Consider the following 22,059-nt stretch of genomic DNA (forward strand, 5'->3'; position numbering starts at 1 on the left):
GCTAATGTTAGCAAGGCTAACCTGTTGATCAGTTAACATTAACCCGAGCAGACATCACAAACAATAGCTGTGTCCCAATTTAGCGCCGCATCCTCCGAGGGACGCAGGCCTAAATTGGGACACAGCTGTTATCTGAAGAAACTGGTAACACTAAACAACTATGTGCAAGGCGAAAATGTTCGAAAAGAAACTTACCGGGGTCCGTTTGCGGCAGCGTTACGCTTTCGTCCACCATCGCCTCCAACATTCATTGCAGCAGCTGAGCAGCTCATTAACCCCGTCCCCTTCCCCGTGACGTATTGGTTCTTTCTTCTAGTCCAGCAAAGAACTGGTGCCACTCTAGAGCCAGTTCTTTTGTCGGTCGAAACAGGAAAACCGGTTCCAAATTAACCACCAGCCCAGAACCAGCATTGGAACTGCTTTGGTGGAAAAGGGGTATCAGAGATTAAATACCCGGGATTTTCCACACCAGTTTGTCAGACTAGTTCCAGCCTAGTCAGACAAGCATGAACTGATGAAGCGTCTTGGATAAGAGGTGAAACGTCTTCTAAGACAAAACTAAGTCCAGTTGTGTTCAACTGCCTTGAGATAGCCTTACCTTTCAAAAATAAAATGTCAAAACCAATCCTTAAGGTGACAGGAAGCTGACAAGAGAAAATTTGTAGTTTTATATGTTTTTAACCCATATTTTTACTAAGGATAAACCTAAAAATGCATGTAATATACAATACCAACTGGCAAAAAAAAATAATATGTAGTACAAACACCTAACACCAAAAAATAAAAGTCCACACAGAAAGTAATACTCTGAAGTACTGTAAAGAAGCAGTAAGAGTGAGGACACAGCAGCCCCGGCTCCAGAACCATATTGTAAGGGGGGCATGTGATGATCACAGGGGGGCAGCATTGCATTTCCCACAGATCTGCACATATATAACTGCCAAAATAGACAAATGGCAATTGTCTATTATTACCAGGACAAGCACAAATTTCACTTCATATGCACATGAAAACCAGTTGTACAACCGACACACACTGCAAACACTCAAAATCATACCAAGAATATGTGTCTCATTTCTAGTCAAAACAAATATCATTACACTTAAAATAAGACTCATCACCTAAAAAGTAACTTGTTTTTAGACATTTTTCACTTGTTTCAAGTAAATTTTTACTTGAAATAAGTAGAAAAATCTGCCAGTGGATCAAGATTTATTTTCTTGTTACAAGAAAAAAAAATCCACTGGCAGATTTTTCTACTTATTTCAAGTGAAAATTTGCTTGAAACAAGTGAAAATTGTCTAAAAACAAGTTACTTTTTAGGTGATGGGTCTTATTTTAAGTGTAATGATATTCGTTTTGACTAGAAAGAAGACAAATATTCTTAGTAAGATTTTGAGTTTTTGCAGTGCAATATCAATCACAATGTCACACCCCCTTTAGCTAAATAGCTTAGGCTACTCACCAGTTAGTAGAGCTGCAGTCGGCGTCTCCCAGAGTTGAACCTCTTCATTACTGCCCCCTTCCATTCAGTAGCAAATCTTTTAGTTAAGTCCCTTTCAAAGGCCAGCTGCACTAAATGTGCTTTTCGTTGGTGCAGCATGCTGAGTCTATTGTCTGTGAGAACACTTTTTAAAGTGGAGAAAGAATTCTCACACATGGCTGTTTAAAGGCCGTCATCACACTTGGCATAGCCTCCAGTGCGCTGTGGAATGTCTTGTCAATCCGTGATATTGTCCAGGTTTCATCATCGGCAGTCATGTTTGTTTTGAGGAAGTGGTGAGCAACCAGAAATTCTGCTTCAATGATTTCAGTACTTGATAAAGTCAGAATGGGTTTTACATGTTTAACATCAAGGAACGTTTCACTGTTTGGGTCCAGAGATTGAAGTGCGGTCATTAGCTCACTGTTGCGTTCACTGAAACGCTTGCTTATTTCTTCCCCCACCGCATCCAAGGTGCTGTAGAATAATCTCCGTAGTTCAGTGTCCCCCTCGTCAGTATCACCCTGCTGCTGGCCAACGGTGTCTTCAACGAGATATCCTTTGAGACTTTTGTTAACAGTCCTCTTCCTCTTCTGTGGCCTTTCTGTCTCCTTACACTGTCCCATGATGTTGTTAAACTCACTTTCTGAGCGCAGTTGCTCAACACATTCAGATGCACTCTTCACTAAGCGCATCCCAGAGAGCAAATCCATTTGTTCTGACTGAAGCATTTTGTTGGGGGCATCAAGCAGCTGCAAAATCTTCTGCACAAAGCGTCCAATGAATTCAAAGCTTGGCTCTGAAATAGCTCGAATCAGACCTGCTGCCTCAATTCGTAAGTCAGTTCCAAAGGCACGATTGCTGTCAATCTCTGACAACAGAGAGAAAATGTCATCAAATGACTTGAGCACAACTGTGACGGTAGCTAGATGGCCAGTCCACCGCTGTTCCAGCAGACGTTTTAGCCTGTCTCCTTTATAGTGGACTGCAACAGTGGGTTTCTTAATGAATTTGTAGAGAGACCCACAAACTCCAAAAAAGTCCTCGATTGCTCCCTCGCTTGACATTGCATTTATCACAACTAGGTGGAGCTGATGATTAAAACAATGGACATAGGGTATGTCTCTGGCGAGCGTGTCCTGCAGTATCTTCTGAACACCCCCATGCTTCCCGGACATGACCGATGCTCCGTCATACACCTGACTGAGAATTTTAGATGTACTTAAACCAACTCTGCGCAGCTCTGTGATTATAGTGTTTGCAAGGGTTTTGGCATCTCCCCCATCTGCAGTAGCAATAGTTAGTAAACGCTCCCTAACTTCCAAATCTTCTGCTACAAAGCGGATCACGATAGAAATGTTTTCACAGCCAGTGGGGTCTCGGGTGCCATCAACTTTAATGGTAAACCATGAATCACTGACTTCACGTACAATTTCTTGAGTTAAAATATCACTCATTATCTTGAGTAGTTCGTTTTGTATATCATGAGATGTATATCTGGCATTTTGTGGGATTGTTTGCAGTATCTTCTCAAGCTCTGGGTCTTTTCTCACTGTGTACTCAAACAATGACAAAAAAAGTCCACAGCTTGCATCACCTTGAGAATCAAATGCTTCCACACTCCCTCTGAGAGGCAATTGGTTTATGGCCAGGAATTGTAACATGTCGATAATAGCACTGATGTAATACCGATTTCTAGCTAGTTGGCCTTCATTCACAAGGGTGGAAACCTCCTGTCCTGAATCAGCCCTCTTCTCTCTCTCTCGCCACTTTGCTGCACTTTCCATGTGTTCTTTACACTCCGCATGCTTGCGCAATCCTCTCTCTGCTGCGTGTTTCCAGTCACAATAGCCAGTTTTCGTGAACAGAGAATCTACAGTCCCAAACTTTCGGCATGCAAAACAAAATGCCGCGTCAGCTTTAACACTGTACTCTAACCAGTCTCTACGGTTGTACCACAGGGCAACAAATGAACGTTTCTGACCTTTGAAAAGGCGAGAGGGAAACTTATTCAAAATGACCTGAGCGGGCTTGTCCTCACCTAGATCATCCAGAGGGCCACCATGACCTTGTGTTTTAGAAAGTCCGCTGCAGCTTGGGCCTGGTGACGGCAAAGGACACCGGTCATTATCACTGGGTTTGGCGCTATAATCTGCTTGCTCACGCGCCGGCTCCGCTGGGGGGGCTTGTGCCTCTGTGTAGCTAACGTTGCTAGCTGCTTGCTCCTTCTCCGCGGGGATAAAGTGCTCCTGCTCCGTTGTCGCTTGTTCCTCAGCTTGCTCTGCCCTACTGGAGGCAGTTTTAGGTCGCGGTGGTCGGAAGAATTCCCTTATATCCATAGTTCCGTTCCGTTTTTAATCACACATCTCCTCTCGCTCATAGACGGTAGAAAAATGTGAACGTAAACATACTTACGTCAGCACCAATTGCAGCAGTACGCACGTTGCACGCGTCAAGTGACACAAGCCGAGATGTATCAAATTAAATAAAATTAAAATATTTTTTGTATTTTAAATTTTACTGATTAACTGAATATGAATTAATACAATTTGACACACAAAACAAGTTATAACTAGTCTTAATTATTTTCAGGAGGAAAAAACTCCTTACCCCTCTGACAGCCAATGGGGGGGCAAGGAGGCAGGGCTGGGGGGGCATTGCCCCCCTAATTAACCCCCTAACGCCGGGGCTGGGACACAGCCAACACTGTCCTGCTGTGTAACTGATCAGAAAACTTTGGTTTTACTCACTAGATCTTTGGAGCGATGTAGTGAATCTTCATGCAGTTTTTGTCAGCCACCACCATGTCGTCTGTAGCTCTGGTGTCTGCTCCCAGGATCACTCCATCCTGGCAGACAAGTACAGGAAATACTAACCACACATGCCTGCTCTTAGAGTCTACTTCCTAAACACTAAAAAACTTCCAGGTTGTTTTCACACATATGCACCAACATCAGTCAATCAGGAATAGAGAGCTGTAATAATAATACCTTTATTTATATAGAACTTTTCAAGAGCAGACATCTAAAATTGCTTCACAACAAAAAACATAATAGCAAGTAAAAAACAAAACCACAGACATGAAATATAGATATCATGCTAAAACTTTAAAAGACATTAAAAATGAAAACTTAATCAAACTAAATTAAGACAAGTCTGAAAAGAGTCTCAAGCTGCTTTTTAAAAGTGTCCACAGATCTATGGGACTACATATCACAATGTAGGCCACTAGTGGTCACTTTAAGTGCTTTTATTTGAAGAGAAAATAAAGCATGGTGGACTCAACTGTCAGAAACTCCTTTTGTAGTTCACTGATCCTTGAGAGATGGGACAAAACATTTAAAGCAGCTGTGCGGAACTTTACGTTTTCGTTGATTATAGTGCCCCCTTTGGTCCAAGCGGTATGACACCCACAGCCTGGTGTCGTAAAATTCCGACTGCAGCCGGCATTCGGCTTCATTCGTAAAATCTCGACTGCAACCGGCAATTACCGCATGCATTTGTTTTGGAGAGCGAGAGAAAAATCATAAATGCTCTGGTGTAGCTCTGAATTTCTTATAAACTGAGGACAACTGCCTGCTGTATATTTGTGTTCATGGTCACAGTCAGATAATTTTGTCGCGTTTGTTGTAACGTTACTAGACAAAAGCGGTTCACATCAGCTAACGTTACATTTAGCTTGCTTATAACTTCCATAAGTGAAAGGGACAGTTTTATAAATGGTAAAAAGTTCTGCACAGCTGCTTTAAATGAAAAATAAATAAATTCACCATGATTTACATACTTACAAAAGTTACATCTGAAGAAACTGTGTATATCAATGTCATTTTTATCACCCACTTTTAACTGTTTTTTGGCAAATTTGTTTAAATGTCTGGTATGTAGTTAAGAGGTCCATGTTATTGTACTTGTCCTCAGCAAGAGGTCACAATATTGACCCACCCAAAAAAAAACCTTTTATATAAAAACATTTACCATTGTGCAAACATATATATTAAATTTAAAAAAAAAGTTCTATATTTATGAAACAATGCCTAAAGTGAACATCAAACAATATTTTCCTTAAAAATCTGCCTATCAAAGTTGTGTCCTCAGTTTCTGTCAACTCCGTCAGATTTTTTGATAATTCTTACTAAATCAGGCAATAGCATTTTTACACTTACAATTTTTTTTGTACAGTTACGTATCAAATTTTCACAAGTACAAAAGAGTTTTACAGATACGCATCAAATTTTCACAAGTACAAAAAAGTTTTACAGATACACATCAAGTTTTCACAAGTACAAAAAAGTTTTACAGTGCACAGTTACGGATCAGACCCATAGATACAAATCATATCTGCAAGTACAAGTCGGTACAAGTAGTTTCGACTGTCATTTGATGCATTCGAAGGAACAGCCAATCTGGATGCTGAGATTAACATATCATTTGACTATCCAATCACGGAGCCAGACAACGGGCCGTCTTTCCGACAAGAGGAAGAAGAAAACAAAGAAAAACAAGACTGAGGACAGTAATATCAGAGATATTGGATAAAGGAGATACCCCACCGTAGGCTTATCCAATGTTAAGAAAACGGTTACTCTTCCTGCAGGTGGAATGAAAATACATTCTTCCTATTATTGCAGCCTATTGCTGCACAAAGCTTGGGCATTTTTTATTTATTACTAGTGGTAAATAACTGTTTGTAAGCTAACTGTGATTTTACCGCCTGTTTATCAAGATCATAAGATCTCGCGAGAACCTGTTTTCTGAGACGGACAGGGCTCAAACAAACTTAATTTTCTCTTGATCTGTGCGGATGAAAAATGCAGCTTTAGTGTCAGAATGTTGGTAAGATGTGTGGCTTGTGGAAAACGAACCCAATATTTACTTTAGTGACTACAGGGCGAAAGAACTGACCATAAATTGTGATCACGTTCATTTTCCTCATTGACGACAATACATTCAGAGCTGCCGCAAGTCTCCTACGGGGGCGTGGCGCTGACGTCACTGAATCAGGAAGTGAGCTGAGTGGGGTATCTCGCTTTATCCAATATCTCTGGTAATATTAAGTTAATGCATATAATAATTAGGGCTACACTCAACCAAAGAAAATCTTGGTTGACTGAAGTCGTATGTAATCTTCAAGTAATCGATTAGTCGTAGGGAAAAAAAAAAATCTGCACGTTATTTTTACTTCTGCGGTGGTGTGTCTGTCACTCTGCAGTTACACCAAAACGCTTGTCAGCGGTTGATTCAAAACACACCCAAAACACACATTAAACATAGCTTAATAGAGACAATTTCAAACACAAGTACACAAATCAGCTTCACTGTAACTCGCAGCATTCACAGACAAACACTTGTCTTTATCTGGACACATTTCCCCCATAGACATATATACGTAGACGCTGCATCGAGTGGGTTTGCCCGCTGCTGCGATACGTCAACGTCGCCGCCATATTGGATGTGGCAAGGCTGTGCTGTAAACTAATACAAGTGAATGGACTTAATTTCATAAAGCACCTTTCTTCAAAGAAATTTACGTTAATGCCTCTCGTTTATTCATTCACACACACACTAATATACTTGGGAAACAGTTAGGCACCAAAAACAATGTATTTGATCTTCTCAGATGGCTGAGATAAGAACTTTATTGATCCCACACAGGAGTAATTCACCTTACATCAGCTATAGAGAACAAGGTAGTGCCGAAAAAAATACACAGTATATACTGTGCATTTTTTCGGCACTACCTATATATATATATATATATATGTATAGCCTATATATAGGCCTATATATAGCCTATATATAGGCCTATGTATAAGCCTACTGTAGCGTCTGCCAGGACGTGTGGAAAGGATGATGCAGTTATTCGGCAAACCACCGTTTATTACTGAACAGTACAGGTTACTGTTCGCCATAACCACGCCAAAACAACCAACAAACAAGAACTTAGCTGTAACTCCAACTGTGCACTCCTGCTCTCTCCTCCAGCTCGCTCCTACACACACCAGCCCCCTCACACATTGCCCTCATTCCCGTCACACTCACACCCCGCGCCCCTACCTATACTCATTCAATCCCAAACATGCCATTAACTCAGAGAACACTGACATTATAACAGAACATTTACTGCAAGGTCGCTACAATATATATATATATATATATATATATATATATGTATATATATGTGTATGTATGTGTACTGTGTATTGTTTTTCGGCACTACCTTGTTCTCTATAGCTGATGTAAGGTGAATTACTCCTGTGTGGGATCAATAAAGTTCTTATCTTAGCCATCTGAGAAGATCAAATACATTGTTTTTGGTGCCTAACTGTTTCCCAAGTATATTAGTGTGTGTGTGAATAAATAAACGAGAGGCATTAACGTAAATTTCTTTGAAGAAAGGCGCTTTATGAAATTAAGTCCATTCACTTGTATTAGTTTACAGCGCAGCCTTGCCACATCCAATATGGCGGCGACGTTGACGTACGGCTCAGCACTCGATGCAGCGTCTATGTATATATGTCTATGCATTTCCCCCACCAATACATCATGCTAACGTTATTAGCACAAGCCTATGGTATTTAAATTAGCCTACTAGTGATCTTTTTCTCTTCTCATATAAAATCAGGGACAACAGCGACATTTAACAAAGGTAATGGCACACAGTTTGGCTCCATTACAACTCACAAGGTTCACCGACAAAACAACTGTCTTATACTAAACACGTTTTCCAAGCAAATACAACACGCTAACGTTATTAGCGCCAGCCTATGGCATTTTACATTGTGTAAATTAGCCTAGCAGCTAGCGATCTTTTACATTGTGTAAATTAGCCTAGCAGCTAGCGATCTTCTCCTCTTCTCATATAAAACCAGGGACAGCAGCAACATTTAACAAAGGTAACGGCGCTCAATTTGGCTCCATTACAACTCACAACATTCGCCGACAAAACAACTGTCGCACTAAACAAGTTTTCCAAGCAAATACAACATGCTAACATTATTAGCGCCAGCCTATGGCATTTTACATTAGGCCTATATAAAATAGCCTAGCGACGAGCGGAGATTTCCTCTGCTCATATGAAGCCAGGATAAATCCCAAAGTATAAATCCCTAAAGGATATATCACACACAAGTCTTAAAATGCTATTTTAGTGGAGGCTTTACTGTCTTCACAATTTATTGTTTCTTATCTGTGAAATACAAGTAAATACAAGCTTCGTTTCCACCAAGGGAAATGGTGTCAGTATACAGAAACAGGCAGGAGGTCTGCGTCACCGCAATGCTGGGCGTTAAGGTGGGCGAGTTCAACATTGTGTAAACAAAGGGGTAATAATAATGATAGCTAGATAGCTAGCTAGATAGCTAGCTAGATAGATAGATAGATAGATAGATAGATAAATCGCAAATTGATGTCGCCAAAAGTTTTGCATTTTAGCAATCAATAATATGTTTGTAACGTTAGCTAATGAAGACGTGAAGGGTATGAGAATAAGTTAATGCTGTTTTGGTTGGATGGTAAAATCGCTAGTATTCTCTGGTAATGTCTTCACTGTTAGCAGGCTAATTTAGCAAAGTCACAAGAAGTAACGTTACATTGGTTTTGCTAAAATAAATAAAAGTATGTGATATATTTACATTTGGCTGCCGGTTTAGTGTTCGTATAAATGTTTTGTGTTTGTGTTTGTCTTCATAACAGTTAGTTATTTTTCTTTTTAACTACAGTCACACTACGTGTGTCAGTGTGTGTTGCAATGGATCCTCCAGGAGACATGCTGTCTGCCGAAGCACAGGTGGGTTGCTGTCTGGTCATGCTAACCAAGCTAGTTCGGTAGCCGTCTTATTTAAATAGCCCCCTTTATCATAAGCCATTTTCCCACATAGATAGCACAGTATTGCCACCAAGAGGTGCTTTCCAGGGACTCTGTGCGCTCAAGCTATCCATGGTCAAATTAGCCGTCCCTACATTTCGAGTGCACTCGTATTGTAAACGCTATGGTAACTGTAATGAAACTTTTCAGAAAGAGCAGGGGTCTTTGCGAAGTTTGTGCTGGGATACACATTATAACAGTCGAATATATGAAATGTGCCTTTAACATGGTGTATACTGTGTCGCCTAGCAGCAACGTCATCAAGCAGCACCTGTTATGATTTGAGTCTGTTGAGAGCGCACCCAACGCTGGTCGGACGTATACTTATGAGCTCCTGCTTTTTCTTTTATCTCTCAACACAACAGTGATGGTATTAAGTACGTGTGGCTATTCTGTTCATGTATGAAAATATAGTAGCCGTACAACTGGGCTTGGTAAGGTTGGAGTGTTTTTAAGTTGATGTAAAAATAAACGACAAGCATTTGTGAAATTCCGCACTTGTGTGGACGTGAGTTTCTGCCTGTCGTCTCACTCCAAAGAGCTACACGGACCCAAAACCATTACAACATACAACTACGCCCGCTTTTCAAAACAAGATGTCAATGCAAATATACCTTCTTCCCTACCCTTGGTGTGACATGAAAACCTTGTCTTCCATAAGTAGTTCATGATAAACTACTTGCACAAATACTTTGATGTACTGTAACCGTATACTTACTCTGTTATCTCAGAATCAGAATTGTGTTTTATTGCCAAGTAGTTTTTCACATATAAGGAATTTGACTTGGTATGTCGATGCTGAACAATTAACATACAGATGTAAAGATAAACACACAAAAACACACTATACTTTGAGGAGTATAAAACACAAAAAATGCAATTAACAATTAAATATAACAACTAAATAGAAATATAATATACATATGTACAGTAGTATAAATAGACTTATTGTGCAGTATGTGCAAAGTGTTCTTGTGTTTATTCTATCAGTTCAAGTTCTAATGAGTGAGTAGTGCAATGTCCAAGTAGATAATCCAGCTGTGTGTTCTTCACCTTGTTAGCAGGCTAATTTGACAAAGTAACATTAAGAGGAGATACATTGCTTATCCTCAAACAATTGGGATCAGAAATAAAATCATGAGTTTATCATGAAATGGACTAACAAAAGACTCCAAGACTTATTTTTCAGATATTTGCATTGAGTTAATGTGAAAGACAAGTTCATGGAAAAACCTAATGAGTTTAACCTTACATCAATCGTTATCGTAACATTTTGTACTACTACTCTAAGGCTAGCAGGGGCGTAGCCATCATTTCAGAAGGGGGGGGGGGGGGGGTCTGTTGTAGAAGAAGTGATAGGCATTTTTGGTCTGCCGGTCTTTAAGCCTGACGTTCTCATAGTCAACAGGACTGGGATGCAGCTGTGTAGGTAGAATGGGGACTGTCGTTTGAATCTGTCGACTAATCATCAGTTCAATCATCAGACTCAGACCTGTTGCTGTGATTGGGGTGGCTTGATAGCTCATCAAAGCCAGGTGAGGATCTGGTTGGCGAAGGATCCGTTTAGCCGTGGCAACATCCCTTTCTGCAGCCCCATTGGCCTGTGGGTAGTGAGGACTGGATGTTGTATGTCCAAAGTTGTATGCCTCACTGAATTGTCTGAATTCTGCTGAGGTGAACTTGCTGCCATTGTCAGATACCAGCTCCAAAGGGATCCCCCACCTGACAAACATGCTTTTCAGGCGAGAAATGACTTGTTGACTGCTCATGGTGGTGTGTGCAATCTCAATGTCACGTGAATAGTAATCCACCACCACAAGGTATTGTTTACCATCTTGTTCACAAATGTCTGCTGCAATTTTCTGCCACAGTCCGTGTGGCAGTGGAGTGGTCATTAATGGCTCTCTTCTCTGACTGGGTTTGTTCCTCAGGCAGAACTCACGTTTTTATCATCTCGGTGATGTCTCGTCCAATCCCTGACCACTAAACTGACAAGTTAGCCTGCCTACGACAATTGGTGAGGCCCTGATGACCTTCGTGATATTTGTGAGAGTACGTTCTCCCGCTGTGAAAGAGGAATGACAATCCTGCCGTCGTACAGAAGGAGTCCCTCAACTTCTGATAGGTGAGCTCTGGCGACATGAAATTTGTGCAGAGCGGATGGTATTTGTGATAGCTCTGCACGCCAGCCTGTGTGGGTGTAGTGAGCAACTGTCTGAAGGTCAGCATCCTTGCTAGTAGCCTCTCTGAAAATGTCCAATCAATCATCTGTTACTGGTCTTGTTAATACCACTGCCTGTACATAACATCATGCTCTGTGTCGGACGCACCACAGTCCTGTAGGGGGGTTGCGAGACAGTGTGTCCGCCACAATGAGCTGCTTTCCTGGGACATGGACGGCTTCAACATTGAACTTCATCAGGCGCATTAACAACCGCTGGCATCTCACAGGCGCTTTGTCAAGGTCACATGAGTTCATCAAAGGGACAAGCGGTTTATGATCTGTTTACAAGCAGAACTTTCCCATGCCTTGTAGGTACCTGACAAACCGCTCACATGCCCAAACACTTGCAAGGCATTCTTTCTCTATCTCAGAATACCGTTGTTCTGTCTCAGTCAATGTTCGTGAGCAAAAGGCAACTGGCCGGAGTCCATCTCCCCGCTCCTGATACAGAGCACCTCCCAGGCCATTGCTGCTCGTGTCAGCACTATCCACTGTTGGCTTGGTTGCATCGTAATATGCAAGGACTGGTGCAGTGGTCAACATTGCTTTCACTTGTGTGAATGCTTGCTCTGTGCTTCTCCCCAAATCTATGCAGCATCCTTTTTTAACAGGCTGTTTATGGGGTGTATGACAGTTGAAAGGTCAGGGAGGAACTTGCCCAAATAGTTGATCATGCCAATGGTCTGGCGCAGCTCTGAAACATTAGTGGGGCAGGGCAGTTCTGTGACGGCTCTGACTTTTTCAGTGTTGGGTTTGATACCGTCTTTCCCAATAATGTGGCCAAAATACTTTTTTGCGAACTGAGGCTTTAATAGTGTGCAGCACTGCACTGAGGTTGCTGTCGTGGTCATTTTTGTCCTTGCCAAAAATCAGAACATCGTCCATTACCACCACAGTGCCTGCGTGATCTCTCAGGAAGGTGCTCATCTTTTCCTGAAATATTTCCGGGGCAGACGTAATGCCGAAAGGAAGCGTTCGGAAGCAGAAGCGGCCCACTGGTGTAATGAAAGTTGAGAGCTTCCTGCTGCTAGGATCAAGTGGTATTTGCCAAAATCCACTTGAGGCATCTACAGTGGAAAAGACTGTTGCGCCAGCGAGCTTTGGTGCAATGTCCTCAAGTGTGGGTAGAATAAACCTCTCACGTTTCACAGCTTTGTTGAGCTTGGTTTAGTCCACACAGATTCTAGGTTTCTTGTTCTTTTTAATCACAGGCACCATAGGAGCACACCAGTCTGTGGCTTCTTTAACGACTGCATCCATTTCAGTTCCTCTTCCACTTGAGGTAGGATGGGGAAAGGGATGCATCATGGTGTTGCGACACTGTAGGGCTGAGCATCCGGCCGAAGCTCAATTTTCACTGGAGGACAGTCCAACAATCCAATAGTGGTAAATGGGCCTTTCGTCACATACAGTTGTGCTCATAAGTATTCATACCCCCTTGAAAAATCTAATAATTTTCAATCGTTTTCTACAATTAAGCTTGGATGTTGGAAATACACCTACATTCAGGGAGACATAGTTGTTGTGCAACAATCCAGGGCACATTGGATTTGGACTGATGAGGATTATGTCATTTGTTATAGTGTTTCTATTTTCCCCCCTGTTCAAAAGTATTCATACCTGTGTCCTCTTGAACTACAAAGGCAACTGTTTTTCATGGTTCAGGTACTTTCCCACTCCCAAGGTGTGCCCATTTGGTCCCTGCAATGTTATGCGACCATTCCTTTTGCCATTGTTTACCTTCTTACCTGAGACTGGTTTAGTGAAAGGACTTGTGGCCTGACTTGTGGTGACTTAATTACAAGCCCAATTCCAAAGTCGTGTTGGTTTCCAGAAAATTCTTTGGCCCTATAAATTGAGGGGCATTGGTCAGTCCACTGTCAGTTCATAGTCCGTGCCAGAATCTCCACCATGGTCAAGCAGAAAGAACTGAGTGAGGACTTAAGGTCACGCATTGTGGATGCACACAAGGATGGTTTGGGCTACAAAGCAATATCCAAGCGTTTTCAGGTCCATGTAGCCACAGTTCAGAGCATCATTAAGAAATTTAAGGTGTTCCACACTGTGAAGAACCTGAAAAGACCCGGAAGAAAGCCCAAAGTCTCAGCCAGGCATGCAAGAAAATTGGTGCGGGCTGCCACCATCAATCCGCGTATCACCACCAAGGAGATGTTGCAGGGCCTCGGCGACATAGGAACCAGTATCTCAAGACAAACACTCCAGAGAACATTGAACAGGGCAGGACTCAATGGACGCAGACCACGGAAGACTCCACTTCTCAAACCCAGCCACACAAGATCACGTCTGGGCTTCGCCAAACGTCACCTCGATAAAGAAGAGGGATTTTGGTCGTCGATTCTATGGTCAGATGAGTTGAAAATGGAACTCTTTGGGCACAGAGATGTTGCTTACGTTTGGCGAAAGAAGGGAGAAGCTTTCAAACCAAAAAACACAGTGCCAACAGTCAAGCATGGAGAAGAAAGCATAATGCTGTGGGGCTGTTTCTCATGAGGAAGGAACAGTACATTGAGATCCTCCAGGAGAACATCCGACAGTCTGCTGCAAAACTTGGTTTAGGGCCACACTGGATCTTCCAAGATAACAACCCCAAACATACTGCCAAAATAGTCAAGAAATGGTTTGGGGACAACACAGTCAAAGTTTTGGAGTGGCCAAGCCAAAGCCCTGACCTCAACCCTATTGAAAATCTGTGGAGGGAACTCAAGGTGAAGGTCAGCGCAAGAAACCCAACCAACTTGAAGGATCTGGAGAGAATTTCAAAGGAGGAGTGGGCCAAAATCCCAGTGGAAACATGCCAGAACCTAGTAGTAAACTACAGAAGACGTCTTGAATCTGTGATTGCAAGTAAAGGCTATGCCATTGATTATTAAGTTATGTTGTAAACAGGGGTATGAATACTTCTGAACATGATTTTTGTTGCAAACTTGTGAAATAAAGCAAAAATAAGGAAGAAATTCGTCAGAAATACATATGCTTTATTTGTGAAAGCCTACTGGAACCTTTGTATATCATTAGTTGTCAAATAAATGGAATCTGCAAAGAAATATACAAGATATACCAACAAAATGCCAGGGGTATGAATACTTATGAGCACAACTGTATATTCAAAATGTGTATTTCTGTCCCTTTTTCACACAGTCTATTTGAAATTTGCCTTTGCAAACAAGCTTTCCACCAGGACTTGTGAAAAGTGCTTTGGTGTTGGACAAGCTCCAAACTCATGCACTCTGCCGCATCTTGAACAGTTCTTTTCATGTGTTGTATTTCCTTTGAATTTAGCATGGCTTTTCTCAAACGGTTGGAATTGCTTGAATTTGGGTGTAACTGCACTCACTTCAGTTTCTGTAGACCTGGCGCCGGCGTTTTGCGAGTTCAGACTGACGAGCCATGCAGATGGCTTTCTCCAGGGTTAAATCCGGTTCCAGTTGCAGTTTCTGAGACACGTCGCTATCTGCAATTCCAATGACGATGCGATCTCGTACCTGTTCCTCTTTTGTGTCTCCAAAATCGCAATGTTCTGCCAGTTCATAAAGATGTCTTACAAACGCCTCCTCACTCTCCCCCTGTCGCTGGGAGCGTTTGTGGAAACAAGCACGCTCGTGTATAATGTTCCACTTGGGCACAAAATGTTCATCAAACTTCTTCATCACCGCCTCGTAATAGGCATCATCTTCCTTGTCTGCAGACGTGAATGTGAAAGTGCTGAATATCAGCTCTGCCTCTTTGCCCATAGCATACAACAAGGTGTTAACCTGCACTTTATTGTCTTCCTGGTCCAGTTTCGTTGCAATCCGATAGCGAGAGAAACGCTGTCTCCAGGTCGGCCACGGTGGCAGCTGGGTGAAGTCGAATGATTCAGGCGCATGAAACTGCCATTTCTCTGCTCCAAACTTGTCTCTTCTCTCAGTGGGCTGGGAAGGTCACATCTGACACCATGTCATGAAATACCCTGACTCATGTTGATTAACTTGACTGTTTATTCAGCTTCACAGTTGTCCATGAACGTGCTGCTACCTTAACTTCGATCATAACAATACAACGGACTCCTAACGTTACCCCGAAGCCCCTGCTTCGCTGTGACACATAATGCTATTCACAGACTGTAGCGACCTCTTGTGGTGGATGTAAATAGAGCTACAATTAAATCACATCACAGAGAAACAGAGAGAGAGACAGACAGAGAGAGAGACAGAGACAGAGAGAGATGCAGGACAGACGGTATTGACAGTAGCTTACAACAGCACGTTTTAACATGAAGGAGAAAAAATGTTAGCCATTTATTAAATATTTTGCAGTGATTATCAATCATAATGTCACCACATTAACCTGTGTGCATCATGTAACATTAGCAAGAAACAGAGACATTTTGAAGTCATATAATACTTAATTCATTATGTTGTACACAATCTCCTGGACAACTTGTCAGGCTCACAAACCTGTATATCGGCAGTTCAGTGACAAAAATCCCCATTCCTGCTTAAATTTGCATTCATGTAGCATAATCTGATGTGTCACGAAGAGAAATACATTAAGGTGATGTAATACACTTTTCCTGGAATGTTTCATTTTTTATGATTTATTGTCTTTCCCCATGACAGAGCCTTTAACAAAGATGTATGAACTAACCAAACCCTGTTTTTTTCTCTTTGTCCTTGGGTCCTTACTGACCCAGATGTTTCCTGGGTCAATCTGTCAATCTGTCAATCTGCCAAAACCTCGTGGTGTTTGAACAATAAGCAATTACTTTTAAAAATTCAGAAATTAATTATCATTCATCTCACCAGAAATTAGGATATACGTTGCTCACAGTGTTTATGAAATGTGGATAAAAAAATCTTCTATTACAAAAAGAAGACAGTCTGAAAATGTTAGTTCCCCCATGATTCATGACATTCATGTGTAACGTCACTATGACTGCCTAAAGGCAACTGGAGCACAATAATCAACAATTGATGTCTCAGTGAATGATAAAATGCAAACTACGAACATCAACTCTGCACCTGCAGATAAACTAACTGACCTTACAACAATATTATGATTCTGAGGTTGTCAGCACCTCAACTATGACAGACACTAGCCTTAGAGTAGCGGACAAAATGTTACGGTAATGATTGATGTAAGGTTAATCTCATTAGGTTTTTCCATAAACTTGTCTTTCACATTAACCCAATGCAGATATCTGAAAAATATGTTTTTGGAAAAAACACATCATAGGAGTCTATGAGGCGACCTCTGCTGTAGAGCTGAACACTTTTTTCAGCAGGTTTGAGACCTCTGGGACTGTAGAGAGTTGCAGTGATGTGCTGAAATCCGTGTTCACACAGCCTGATGACAGAGTGGAAATCACAGTAGGACAGGTGGCTGATGCATTTAGACACCTTAACGCTCATAAGTCCACTGGCCCCGACAACATCAGCGCCTCTGTCCTCAAGAGCTACAGTAAAGAGCTCGCCCCTGTGTGGCAGCCCATCTTCCAGCACTCGCTGGACACACACACAGTGCCCACAGCCTGGAAAACCTCCCATATAATCCCACTCCCTAAGAAAACATGTCCCAAAGAGTGTAACGACTATCGACCTGTGGCTCTTACCTTTGTACTGATGAAATCACTGGAAAAAATCATCTCCCATCTGCTTTCTCAGTCAATTCAGGATAAGTTAGACCCCTACCAGTTTGCTTACAAGCGCAGTACTGAAGATGCAGTAGCCACCCTCACGCATCTGGTCTCAAAGCATCTGGATACAACAAAAAGCAGACCCTATGCCAGAGTACTGTTTATTGACTTCTCCTCAGCATTTAACACAATCAAACCAGACATACTGCTTTCCAAAATGCACCAGTTAGAGATAAATCCATGTCTCATTCATTGGTACAACTCCTTCCTCACTAACAAACAACAGTTGGTCAAAATCAACAACACATTCTCCCCCCCACTCACAACCAGTACTGGCGCTCCCCAAGGCTGTATCAGCTCACCACTGTTATTCAACATCTACACCAATGACTGCATCATCAGCACGACCAATCAATATCTGATCAAATTCTCGGATGACACAGCACTGGTGGCATTGATGACGGAGGGGGAGAAACCAAACCCCTATTTTGATAGTGTGAACACAGTGGTCCAATGGTGTAGCCAGAATGCCCTCATCTTAAATTCCACCAAAACAGAGGAGGTCATTTTTGGATCCACACAGTTCACACCAGCCCCGGTCATCATTCATAACAAATCCATAAAGCAGTCCTCATCCTTTAGATATTTGGGAGTGTATGTGGACAGCGCTCTCTCCTGGTCAAATCATGTGGATCACGTATGCAGCAAGGTACAGCAGAGAATCTACTTTCTGAGAAGACTTACGCCAGGGCCACACTGCCTGCGAAGCGCAGCGCACCGAAATTCTCGCGCGAGCCGGAGCACCTCCGTTCACATCAGACGCGCATTTCTCCGCGCCGGTCGACAAGCAATTCCGCTCCCAGGTGTTGTTTTTCCATCATGGGTAACTGCCCGGCTTGACACATTCGCTCGCGGCTCACGCAGAAAATAGACCAGACGCCGAAATGATCGCTGCAGGGCCGGCAGCGGAGCTGCGCGGCGCGGCCGGTGTGGATGACACAATCGGTTAACATGGGCGCCGAAAGGAAACTGGCTTCACTTCTCGGCGCTTCGAGGCTATTCGCGGCACTTCCACGGGCAGTGTGGCCCTGGCGTTAGATCTTTTGGAGTCAGTAGGGAGATTCTCCACCTCTTCTTCTGCTCCAGAATCCACAGCATCCTGCTCTACGGAGGTCCGGTCTGGCTCTGTGGCCTCTCAGTCCAGCTGAAAAGCAGGATTACAAGACTGCTGAACGTCTGCTCAAAGTTAGTCGGTCATTCTGTGGAAAAGTCTTTCCTCGACAGTTGTACCACGGGCACCATCAGACTGGCTGAGAAGATCAGCTCTGACCATTCTCATGTCCTACACAAGGAGTACCAGCTTCTGCCCTCCGGAAGGCGCTTTAGGGTGCCGAGTTGCAAGAGGAACAAATAAAAACTTTCTTTTATTCCTCATTCCATCGAACTGCTGAATCAACAGGGCAGGTCAAGGAGGTGACCCCCTCTGCACACATATACACACACTACATGTACTGCTGGACTTAAACCCCCTGCCCTACAGACACAATGCATCCATGCTGCTTTTTTACTACTTTTGAGGGTTTGCATTCTATAATGTTTTTTATGTCATATTTAAGTCTTTCGTGCTTATGTCTTATGTTTTTATTGTGTCCTGCTTGTGGATGGATGACAGATTGTGAGCTGGAGAAGCAAGACAAATTTCTGTGCAAACAGACAATAAAAGTATTATCTTATCTTATCTCATCTTATCTTATCTTATCTTATCTTTTGTTAGTCCATTTCATGATAAACTCATGATTTTATTTCTGATCCCAATTGTTTGAGGATAAGCAATGTATCTCCTCTTAATGTTACTTTGCTAAATTAGCCTGCTAACAAGGTGACGAGCACACAGCTGGACTATCTACTTGGACACTGCACTACTCACTCATTAGAACTTGAACTGTTAGAATAGACATAAGAACACTTTGCAAATACTGCACAATAAGTCTATTTATATAACTACTGTTCATATGTATATTCATTGTATTATATGTATTGTGTTCACGTCTTGCACAGTTTATATTTCATAGCCTCGCCTCTTAGGTAATACTTGAATACGGCAACACTTGTCATTGGAAAGTCCGAAAAACTAAAGAAAAAAGTTACTTATTCAGGCAATCTGCTATTTCTGATCCGTTTCAATACAGTTACCATAACGTTTACAATACGAGTGCACTCAAAATGTGGGGGCAGCTAATTTGACCACAGATAGCTTGAGCACGCAGTGTCCCTGGAAGGCACTTCTTTGTGGCAATACTGTGCTATCTATGTGGGAAAATGGCTTATGATAAAGGGGGCTATTTAAATAAGACAGCTACCGAACTAGCTTGGTTAGCATGACCAGACAGCAACCCACCTGTGCTTCGGCAGACAGCATGTCTCCTGGAAGATCCATTGCAACACACACTGACACACGCAGTCTGACAAACACACACACAAAACATTTATACGAACACTAAACCGGCCTGCCAAATGTAAATATGAATGATGTGTCGTTATATCACATACTTTTATTTATTTTAGCAAAACCAATGTAATGTTACCTCTTGTGACTTTGCTAAATTAGCCTGCTAACACAGTGAAAACATTACCAGAGAATACTAGCGATTTTACCATTCAACCACGACAACATTAACTTATTCTCATACCCTTAACGTCTTCATTAGCTAACGTTACAAACATATTATTGATTGCTAAAATGCAAAACTTTTAGCGACATCAATTTGCGGTTTATCTATCTATCTATCTATCTAGTATCTATCATTATAATCATTATTATTATTATTATGCATTAACTTACTATTACTGTTCTCTTCCTCTGTCTTGTTTTTCGTTGTTTTCTTCTTCCTCTTGTCGGAAAGATGGTCCGCCTCCCTGGCTCCGTGATTGGATACTAAAGCTATATTCCTGATTGGATAGTCAAATGATATGTAAATCTCAGCATCCCGATTGGCTATTCCTTCGAATGCGTCAAATAACAGTCGAAACAGGGCGTCGGTGTCTTAGTGGATAGAGCAGGCGCCCCATGTACAAGGCTGTTGCCGCAGTGGCCAGGGTTCAAGTCCAGCCTGTGGCCCTTTGCTGTATGTCATCCCCTCTCTCTCTCTCTCCCCCTTTCACACTTGGCTGTCCTGTCCATTAAAGGCAAAATTCCCTAAAAAAAATCTTTAAGAAATAACAGTCGAAACTACTTGTACCGACTTGTACTTGCAGATCTGATTTGTACCTGTAGGTCTGATCCGTAAATATGGACTCAGTGCGCTGTAAAACTTTTTTGTACTTGTGAAAATTTGATCCATAACTGTACAAAAAAATGTAAGTGTAAAAAATGTTTAACTGTAAAACTTTGATCCATAACTGCGAAACATTTTCATAATTGTGCAAATCTTTTTCATTTGTTCACAAAATGTCATGCACAGCTACGGATTCAAAAGTTAAATGTATTTGTTCACATTCACGGATTTGAATGCATTCATACAAAACTTTTTCACACAGTTACAAAACGTTTCCACATGGAATACATATGAAACAAATTTGATTCCATAGTTTGCAGTATCATGAACTGGGTGTCTGAGGCAACAATCCTAGGAAAAAACACAAGCAGCGCAGTCATCTGGTCATGGTCTCTCTCTCTCTTTCCCTCTCTCATGCACACACACACACACACACACACACACACAATACCCGTCTCTACTGTGATAACTCCTTCATCCTGCCAGCTGCAGGACTCATTAAACAACCTGATAAATAAACTCAGTAAAATCCCCCCTGAATCCATTATTCTGTCTCTCAGTGAAAACACTAAAGGAAGATCCTCACCTTATAAACAATTCCTGCAATGGTGGTCCCTGTCTTTCTGGCACTGGGAGCTTTGTAGCCAAACTCAGACAAACTGGACTCCAGCACTGCATTCCTGGAAATAATGAGCATGAGAGACAGATAGACAAACAGACGGAGGTGTTCATAGTAGTACTGATTCACTGTCGCTCTCCTATCTCTCTTGCCATAAACATCATAGAACTATTTTGTATTGTGTTTGTTTGTTATTGGTCTCCAAACTGATAATGGCTCTGTACAGCAAAGGCTGAGATGCAGCTGATAGACAGAGCCATGATCTGTTTGGAGACCAGTATCTTGGAAAACTAATGCACACATTTAGTTTTTTTAAAGTCATTCAACATCACTTCCGCATCGGCCTACAGAAAAATGTCATCCCCGGAGCACTCTATTCAAAGTCTAAAGGAAAAAAAGGAAAAAAGCTTCACAAAATGAAAAGATTCTACTATCCAAACCTTCAAATACTTTCCCCCAGTTTACACCATTCTAGTGTGCCTGTACATTATATTAAAACTATGCTAAAACAGATACTGATACCAGGCCACCACTGAAGCAGTGACACTAACAATAGATAAGTGTTTCTTTACCTGCGGCTGTTCTCAAAGCAGAAACCTCCATTCTGCAGCTTAAAAAGCTTCAAACTGTGAAGCATTTTTATTCAGAAGACAGACGAGATGAAGAGAAACTGCTGATTCTGTTCTGAAAAATGACAAACCCTCAATAAGAACCCCGCCACGCGTTGTGTCAGCGCAACTTAAAGGTTTTTACTTTTACTTTCACTTTTAACCGCAAGCCAAACCTTACTGCTCTCCACTGTAAAAAAATACCTACGTTAACTGCACATTTGTTTTTATGTTGAGTTTGAAAGAGTGATTTTTCATTGAAAAGCCTGGTAGTCTTGTTAGAGGAGTAAAGAAGCTTTTCTCCACTTTTCTCCCACTTCAATTTCTTTGAATTTACTTTTTCCTGACACA

General features: G+C 41.9%; 1 protein-coding gene across 1 annotated transcript in view; it reads right to left on the minus strand.

Moving 5' to 3' along the window:
• psmb10 (proteasome 20S subunit beta 10) overlaps positions 1 to 21,853 on the minus strand; it is a 60,209-nt gene extending 38,356 nt beyond the window's left edge. Inside the window, exons 1-3 of the mRNA XM_050052819.1 lie at positions 21,673 to 21,853; positions 21,068 to 21,161; positions 4,234 to 4,331 (exon numbers count right to left, since the gene is read on the minus strand). Of these exons, the coding sequence (XP_049908776.1) occupies positions 4,234 to 4,331; positions 21,068 to 21,161; positions 21,673 to 21,737 (257 nt within the window). The 5' untranslated portion in view covers positions 21,738 to 21,853. The remainder of the gene's footprint in view (positions 1 to 4,233; positions 4,332 to 21,067; positions 21,162 to 21,672) is intronic.
• Between the last annotated feature and the right edge of the window lie 206 nt (positions 21,854 to 22,059).

This window comes from Epinephelus moara, chromosome 9 (genome assembly GCF_006386435.1).
Source record: "Epinephelus moara isolate mb chromosome 9, YSFRI_EMoa_1.0, whole genome shotgun sequence".
Classification (NCBI taxonomy): Eukaryota; Metazoa; Chordata; class Actinopteri; order Perciformes; family Serranidae; genus Epinephelus; species Epinephelus moara.